General features: G+C 39.8%; 1 protein-coding gene across 3 annotated transcripts in view; it reads right to left on the bottom strand.

The window, feature by feature from the left end:
• Positions 1–5,920: 5,920 nt before the first annotated feature.
• The window catches only part of NR3C2 (nuclear receptor subfamily 3 group C member 2), a gene marked incomplete at its 5' end in the record, with an annotated part of 190,866 nt that continues 187,499 nt past the window's right edge, over positions 5,921–9,287 (bottom strand). For all 3 annotated transcript variants that reach the window (XM_082282331.1, XM_082282332.1, XM_082282330.1), the window contains one exon: positions 5,921–8,755. In XM_082282331.1, coding sequence (XP_082138457.1) covers positions 8,600–8,755 — 156 coding nt within the window. In that variant the 3' untranslated portion in view covers positions 5,921–8,599. The remainder of the gene's footprint in view (positions 8,756–9,287) is intronic.

Raw genomic sequence — 9,287 nt, 5'->3', positions numbered from 1 at the left:
TCTAGTCACTTGTCTCTACTTTTGTGACTGCTTTTAATCAATGAAGAGCTGGACTATGGATTGAAGATCCTAATCTGTATAAAGATATTAAGTGCTGCCAAATATGAATTACAAAAAGAAAAGATTCCTTGAGGGGTGGAATGGGTGGGGGGGACAAGGAGGAGGAATGGAGGGATAGGTTAATTTTTCAATGGGGTGCTTTTTTTTTTTTCCAATTGTAAAGAGCAGTAATAGTATGTTTGTTTGCAAGATAAATAGCTTTTGAAGTAAAGTATTTGACTGATCCGTGACTCAACTTAGTGTCCTGGAGATTATGCTCTGATAACCAGCATTCTTAACAGAATGTGAGGCATGGGCACAGGTTACCCAGAGCAGCTGTGGCTGCCCCATCCCTGGAAGTGTTCAAGGACAGGTTGGATTGGGCTCTGAGCAATCTGGTCTAGTGGAAGGTGTCCCGGCCCATGGCAGGGGATTGGAACGAAATGATTTTTAATGTCCCTCCTTACCAAATCCATTCTATGATTCTATGATTATTTTAGGTTTGGAATGATGGATAAAAAAAGCTACCATGCTGACAATTAAATTGTATTTCAGAGTGGAATAGCCAGTGCAGAACAGACATCAGTAAGTAAAATAATAGTTATCAAGACATGACATTTTTCAAATGTCTTCAAAGAGCACATTCATTTACGTTGCGTGTATGATTTCATTTATTTTATAAAGATAAGACACATGAACTTTTATTACAGGCTCTTATATGTCATGGTTCCTTTGCTACTCAAAAATATCACTGTAAATGAAATAAAATGTTATTTGTTATTTGACTTGTCATTCCTGTGTTGCAGAGTATTTTGCTCTGGTTCTGGAAGTTGTGGCATGAAATGATTATTGGCAGCTCTATGCAGTCAGCCTCAAGCAGGCTTCAAAATGGACGGGGAGCTTTCCTCACTCAGAATAGGCAACTCTGGAAGCTCAAGCCAAAAGGGAAAAGAGAATCTCTGGCTAGAATGCTTTTGCATCCTGGAGAGTTCTGCATTTTATCTGTTCTATGGCTGTCTTAGCTGCTCGTTCACCTTGCCTGTATTCCTTCCCTCTAATTGTCAACTGCAAGGTCTTAGTGATGCCTCAAAATTTGTAGAACTTAGAAAAAGTTGCATGCAGTTTATCACTAATCTTTCTATTTTTCTCTCCTTCAAGTGAGACTGACTGGGAGGCAGTGGGGAGGATGCAGGAAAGTGTGACAGGATGACATGCTAATACAGGCTCACTTATTTGTTAAATTGAACTCTGTGGATTTTGAGTCTTTTACTGCAGCTCTACTTAGCTTGCAAGTTTTTCCAACAAATGTGAATAGTAAACCAGTTAATGGTTAATACTGCCTTGAGGTTGGGATGGCTTTTTTTCCCCCTGAGGATTTAACTCCATGCCATTAATTTGTTCCTTTGCCCAGACTGCACAGACCACTGGAGTATGCGCAAATCATTTCCAGATGGAGCAATGGTGGGCCAAGCCAGTACAGCTCTCCAACGCTGACCCCCTTGCTTGGAGGAGTTTCATTTGGTGAATTCTCCTGGTATCGAACCAGTGACTCTCTGCCATAAAGCTTTTAGGCAGTTCTTGTCTTGGCTAAGTGACCCAAGCACTGAAAATTACTTCTGACTGAAGGAGATCAAGTTCTGTAATTTGCTCCTTGATTCAGTGTTAAGGAAATAGTTGCACCAGTACTTGCAGCAGCAGCTTGCAGGTTTCCTTGCTCAGATTTGTTCATGTGGCAAAGCCCTGTTCTGGCTGGGTCTCATGTTGCCTGGGCCCACAGCCCTATCAACTCATCCATGGCCTTAAAGATTCATTCTGGAGGCAGGATGGTATCTGTGTGCCAAACTCAGTTTTCATGGCTCCCAGTTGGTAGAAAATGTTGAAAGAAGAGGGAGAATGTAAATCTTTGGTGTTAGCCCTGCAGGTGTGGCAGCTAGGTATGCTGGCTTGTCAGATGGTGAAGCTCTGATAACTTGAAGCCTACAAGCTTTGGAAGTTGCTTCCATTTGTTTTGTTGTTGTTTTAAACCCGCAGTGCATGTTTGATCTTGTTATGGCTGCTGCCTTCCAAAATTCGCAATGCGTTTCCTTGGCTTTAGCTCTGTGTGGTGGGGTCTTTTTCCCTTTTAACTGAGGCTGTTTAAGAAGGCAGATCTACAGAGAAGGAATAATAGTATCTCTTCCATCCAGTCCTGTGGCTCTGTTTCACCTTTAGGTGAGATGTTTTGAGACTCCTGTTAACTCCTGGAGCCACGCAGAACCCAAACAAGAAGAAAACTTTTCTACTGAGAAGTGATACACTGAACAGAGGTAACACTAATCCAAACTTTCTCACGTCCCAGCTGTTGTCTGAAGGCAGTGGTATGAGCTGAGCCAGATCAGATATGGCTTTCAGGCTAACCACACTGACTCTGAGGAATTCAGTTGTGGGAACTGCTACCCACCAGATGGGTTTCCACATCAGCCCAGTTACACCAGTGCCAAGTACAGACTTGCACAGCCCAGTAGTCACAGCACAGCTCGTTCTTCATCCTCGCTGCTGAGCAGAGCTGTAAATGATGCCCTCAGTACTGACGGCTTGGAAGTGGAGATGAAAAGGTGCTAAAATTAAAAAAAAAACCCAAACCATACAAAGGAAGTCAGGCCTTTGAGATTGCTTGCTTTCCTGAAGGTGGCCTTTAGGGCACGCCACTTGTTTGTCTTATCCATGGCTTGGTAGATTTTGGAGGAGTGCAGTAACGTGCTGTTGAGACAGGATGGAGGACAGGGAGTTGCAGCTGGTTGCAGGATCCTTCTCTTGGCCTGGCAGCAGGAGTGGTCATTCTCCATGGGTGTGGCCTCTGTCCCCTTGCATGGAACTGCTCTCCTGTCACAGCTGTGGGCACAGTTTAATTAATCCTTGGGCTGGGTTTCCTTCCCTTGCTCTGTGCTGGTTACTGTGGGCAGGGGCACAGACCTGTCGGTTTTCAAAAACTGAGGCTGCTGGTAGTGAATGCATGACGTGGGCTGAAATTAGAGTGTGAATTAGGGAAAAAAAACCCAAATGTGCTTTTTATGCAAAATGGCATTGGCCTTGCCATCACTGTGGGGCCAGAGATTGAATCCCTCAGCCTGGGGATTAAGGTCGAATGTTTGCTGAATAATTAATGGCCAAGCTGAGACTCCTGCCTAGCTGGGCTCAGCAGTAATTTATAGTCTGTGTTAGTCACTGGCCAGAGTGCAGCTCTGCGCCTTGGCCAGCAGCACTTTCACTCTGCTGGGTGAAAAGCCCTGGGGTTTTCAGGCTGCTGAAGGTTGTTAAGCATTGTCCCAGCTGATCGCTGTGGCAGGTTTCCTTCTGATGCTGTCTTTTATGAGGAGTGAAAGAAAAATCTCATTAGCTGATTTATCTGTCCTGTAATGAAAATACATGTTCCTGCCACAGTGCTTGCAGCTTTTGCTACCCAAGCCTCTGTAATGGTGTCACAGAAGAGACTCGGGCAGAAACTTGCCTTCCTCAATGCTATGTTCCTTGTTCTCTTAACCCATTTCACAATTCTTACCTGGTACACAGTTTAAGAAGAAAAGCTGCTGACAGAGGGCCTGTGTAGGCTGTAAAAACACCAGTGCTAAACTGGGTTTCACTCAAAGTCTTCACTGGAGTTTCACCTCTTAAGCTGAATGTGCCTTGGACATTGTTTTCTATATCAGAGCCCAACCATCTGCCCTCATCTGTCCTTGCAGTAGGCACAGGTAAGTGCCAAATAAACATCATCCTGTCAACATCTACAATTAAAGTAAGAACGCCTCAAAAACCTTATGGCAGGGCATGTTTTACCAAGCAAAATCTGTGACAGGAAAGGGTATTTTTTCCACTCCTTTCTTAGTAATATTGTACTCCACATGAACTCCCAGTCTCTACAGCTACCTGCGTGCCCCAGCCTGAGGTCAAGTTACAAGTTTCATTAGATTTTTAAGTAGCGATAGTGTCGTCTTATTTCTAGAACAGCGTATGACAGATGCATCTGCTTGTAAACATATGGGCAATTTTTCTTAACACTGCAGGTCCCCTACTATTCTTTCCTTCTGACAATTCAGCAAGCAGAAAGCAGGTGCAAGGACTTTTCGGCAATAAAAAAGTTTATGTAAGTTGTTATTAAAAGACCAAAATGCAATTAAATGGTGGTCTTACACCACAGACCGGACTTTGTGCAGAACAGGGTGGTGAATTTTTGAGAGAGTGCTCAGAACAAATCAAGATAGATAGAAGGGGAAATAAAACTCCTGCTATCTTACTATAATTACAACTGGAAAAGGTCTGACCCTGAGAAGGCAGGGTCACTGGGGAGACCTTGTGTGTATAAAATAGAATTTCTCTTGGGGCAAGGGGGGATTCACTAACTGTGGTCAATGGGTACAGCAGCAGGAGGTTAACAGAAACTGGAGCCCAGACTGGTCTGGCTACTGAAGGTTTGTTTCTTCCAGTGGGATGTAGGCTGTGCCCAGAACAGTGTCAGTACATCATTTGTTGAGCACAGGGACCCAGGTGAAGTGAACCACCTTCCTCAGTGTTGGATATTCCTTGTCTTACAGCCTGAGGAGCTGTTCCCTGGCCGAAGCCATTGCAAGTGCGGAGACACCCAGAGTGACAGAGCTTGCTGGAATCAACACTACAGCTGTCTGAAGAAAAATGTTATAATGGATTTTAAATTACTTTATGTTGAAATGTTCATGTCCAGGTTCATTGGGGCTCTGAGCACCTGGTCCAGTGGATGGTGTCCCTGCCCATGGCTGGCAGTTGGAACTGGATCTTTAAAGTCCCTTCCAACCCAGCCCACTCTCTGGTTCAGTATTGTTCCTAGATGAGCAGAAGGCTTGTCTCTAAGGATATCACTGCACCAGCAGCTAGCTCAGATTAAAATGCAAGAAATACTTGCAATCAAACCAGTTTAATTCATGTATATTTGTACAATTTGTATAAAAAAAAAGAAAAATAGGTACTTGCAGACATTAACATAAAGACCAAACAATATTTTCTATTTATTTAAAAAGCTTTAAACATACAGAAGCAAACCCCTAATTATAAATGCATCATTATGCATAGATTTTACTGTTTACACCATACTGCTGGCTGCTTTTATTTTTCATCCAGGAATCTATTTAAACTGCAAGAATTCTTAAACATTCCTCTGAGCTTCCTGGCCTCAGAACTGCTGTCTATCTTATCAAGTCATTGACCTCCAGCTGAAAACATTGCTCTAAAAAAAGTCAAATCTTTAATAAACAATTAAAAGTGCATTAACTGTAGAATTTTTTAATTTCATAAATGTTTAAACAAGTCCGTGAAAAACACCACCCTGTGAATTAGCTTTTTGCATTATTGATTGTAAAGTATCTTTTTAATAAGATTTTGATATTGCAAACTTTAGTCTTTTCTACTTTACTCCGTGCAAGTGCTTGTCGCACGGTGTGTAGTATTCCTGAAATACCCACTGCAGTACATTACACTATTTTACATTTTAACTGTGTATACAATGCTCTTGCTGCATATCCCTGTTCCTTCTTACAACAAAATAATTTAGCTCAATGAACAAAAGCCCACTTTCTAAAAGCTGTTATAGTTTGTCTTGTATTTTGCAGGAGACAAATGCCTATTTCATTCTAAACAAATTCAAAAGAACATAACAAACTTCCTGGTAGCTAAAAACTAGGGTTGGGTTTTGTGGTTTCTTTTTTTTTTTTTCTGTACACAGGTTTAGATAAAAAAAGTGATGGCTATTCTGCTTAAGTGTCCTTGATAAGAGAATACTGCCTCTTACAACATCTATATCCAATTGTATCTATTACTTCAATGATCTCTAGCAAAAAAAAAATAATCAATGAATGGTTTCATAAACAACAGGTGATTAAAGTAAAGGATTTATTATAATCTGCTTACAGTTGTTTGCAAAGACAGACATACGTTTTTGCATAAAGATATAAATTGCTTTTTAAAACTAATTTAGTGTGTTTAATTATATGAAGTTTCTGTGAATTATGAATTGTACCAAACCAAGATTAAAAGTAATAAGGTACAAAAATAGGAGCAAACAGACAACAATTTGGACTGGGACAGGCATTTAACAGTGAAGTGTAGAATATGGCTTTGCTATTTTAGTCAAGCAAAGTTACTCTGAGACAGAAAAGGAGGCAGTAACTTTGTTAATATAAAAAGCTGCTGCAGACTGTATTCACCCAGAACCTGCCATTGAAATCTTCTATTTTAGACTTTTTAAAAAAAAGTAAATTAAAAGATGGATGTATGACTGTGTCTTTACTGTAAACAACCAGTCTGCATGCTGTATATTTCACGTTGGAAGTTTGGCTTTCATATTGCTGTGCAGGTCAGTATTTAAAGATCTGCCTATGAATTAGACTTCCAAAATGCAAATAATATATGTATGTATATATTTATATATAAAAAACCTCTCTGAATACAGTCTTTACAGATTACCCATTGCATAAGGCAGGTGTCATTTAAAAAGACAAGTAGCGCTGACTGTCTTCAGTGCACCCACAGTGCACCTCAAAATTTGGGTTCAGAAAGGGTGTAGAATTCTTAATTCAACCACCATTGACAAGAAATGCTACATTCCGACCGGCCAAGGGACACACTATAGCTCAAAAATACCAGTGGCACCCAGAGAGAACACTACAGATTAGGACTCTGAAAAACTATTCTATTTAAACATGAGCATATGGTAGCAACAGTTGAGCCTCAGAAAAGTTCACCTGTCCTCTATTCTACTCCAAAATTTTGTAGTTGCTTATAAATTGTGAAATAGTGAAAATCACCTCAAAAATTCTTTTCCTTGTAGTCTTACTCTAGAGAAAACATTTTTGAGACAAAATCAGACCAACTGAGTTGAACTTGTAGTGTGAATGTTTGTCTTCTTGGATGTATCCCAATTATTACAAAAATGCTTACAAAATTACAGACACTTTTAGTTTATCACTAAAAATTCTACTCAGCTTATCTGCACTTATCATCCCTCACCATCCCTCTCACCAATACAAATCTCTTTGATATACTTACTGTAATGATCTGCATGTTCCCCTCAGCATAACCAGAAATCGCTCTCCCCCAGCTGAAATAATAATCTGACCTTTTAAGATGTTTCAGATATCCAGTATTCAAAGGAAAAAAAACCCTGAAACAAAACCAAACAATCTGGGAAACCTTAATAAAAAAAGGATAACCATTCAACATGTTGCTCACACCCCCATTCCCCTGAGAGAGAAAGGGAACAGAGGGCAAGAACTCACTAGATCATTAAGATGGCAAAAGCTTTGGAGAGAGACCATAATTTGTCTTGTTAAATGAAACCTTGGTAAAGTGGCAAACACAAAAAGTGTAGTTTCCTACGGATATATGAAGCAGGAGTTCTAAGATGTGCTTAAGTCACATACGCTTGCAAGAGAGACAAAAGGGGAGGAAAATAGAGAGAAATAGAAAGGCTTAAAACACAACTGAAAAGGTTAAGCGTGGTTATTTACAACAGAGACTGTAGGATGGTAAATTAGATATGATGCTAAAAAAGGCACAGCTTTCCCTTTCTTAAATACACTGTAAACGGTTCATTATGCATGCAGAACATTTCACTTTACAAAAAAATTACCTTGTTTGTTTAGACAAAGATAGTACTTAAATAGTCTCCAGCAAAATAGAGTTCTTTCAAAAATACTTTCCCATTCATCCTATTAACCATTAAAGATTTTTTTGTCTCATTTACAAAAGTTCCTTACACCTTATTTCAGGTCCTTCACAATTTATACATACAGCAATGTACAGTACAGCAAAAGACTGCAAAAAATTATTTGTAAAGCCAGCACAATAGATACTATAAATTGATACCAGGGCATTTGTTTTTCACATCTTATCCTTTTGAATTAAATAGTAAATGGACACTTAACACAGTGTATATCATCTATGATGGGATAACATGGGATAACAAATGCCACAGGTGGGGATAACAGTATTCCACACCAAATGTTCTGTTATTACTTTACACGTTAGGGTTTGTGTGTGTGTATATATGTGTGTATATATATAGTTTTTGTTTGGTTTTTTTTGTTGTTTTTGTTGTTTTTTTTTTTTTTTTTTACAAGAAAAGAATATTAATGCCCCATATTGACTTTACGTTTTATGTGCAAACCAAGGGTAAGCTTTAAAAAGTTCTCATTAGTTCTCGAACCCTTTTAAAACAAGCAAACAATACCAGAAACTACATGACATATTTAAAACTCCATCTGTTAAAATATCAAAATCAAAGAGTTATTGACTAGATATGGCTTTTCATCCAGAGGAACAGGAACATTTTCTAAGTGTTTTAGGGTTATGGGGTAATTTCCAAACATCTAGGTCTTGCCAAATCCGAGTCAACTGCTTTCCATTCCCCCAAACCCTTCATATGATTTTAGACTATTCAGAGACTGCTGAACAAGTGTAAAGAGCATGTTTAAAATATGGTTTCTTGGGTCCTTCATGGGTGTGGAATAACACAGGGAAACTTAAGGCAAAGTTCTTCCATTTAAGACATTTTCTATCACTTCCTGTGAAAGTACAGGGGCTTGGCATTCCCAGATTCCACCTTTGGTAGCTGGTCACTGATGATTTCCACCAGCATGGCTGGAAACTCTACTTTCAGTGCCTGAGACTCTCGGAAGGTGTAGAAGCAGAATTCCAATAAGTCACTAACAAGCTGAAATACAGAAAGAAACACTTCTTAGGAAAACCACCAAGATTTCTGCATGCAAACAACAGTTAACTGATAATTGATTATTTCCAAGAAATAACATCTTACTCTGACCTGACAGTCCATTTACGAGGGTTATAAAGCAAACAAAAGAACTCAAATGCCAAAGGGCTACTTGACTCATTAAAAATCAGCAAAGTAGGAAAACCCAAGAGACCACAGATTTGATTTTTCAGCCCAGTTGCACTTTTCCTTTCACTAATAGCAACTGGCCACCACAAAAATTACAGCTCTACAAAAATAAAGCCTTCTGCCCAGAGGGAAAAGAGCAGCCATAAACTATTGTATCTCTCAACTTCAGCTGGATACACATTCATTAAATCAAATTATTTGGTTAACTTCAGTGCATTCTCCAGGGCCCCTGACCTACAACTGCCAGAGCAGCTGATGTTTGCAGCTCAACAACACGACTGCTGCGTCACACGGTGGCATTTCAGGTTCTACAGTGACACCATCTACAGGTTTTTTGGTGGCTGTG

The sequence above is a fragment of the Coloeus monedula genome (assembly GCF_965178545.1).
Source record: "Coloeus monedula genome assembly, chromosome: 5".
NCBI lineage: Eukaryota > Metazoa > Chordata > Aves > Passeriformes > Corvidae > Coloeus > Coloeus monedula.
This window is presented reverse-complemented; position numbering and strand designations above follow the sequence as displayed.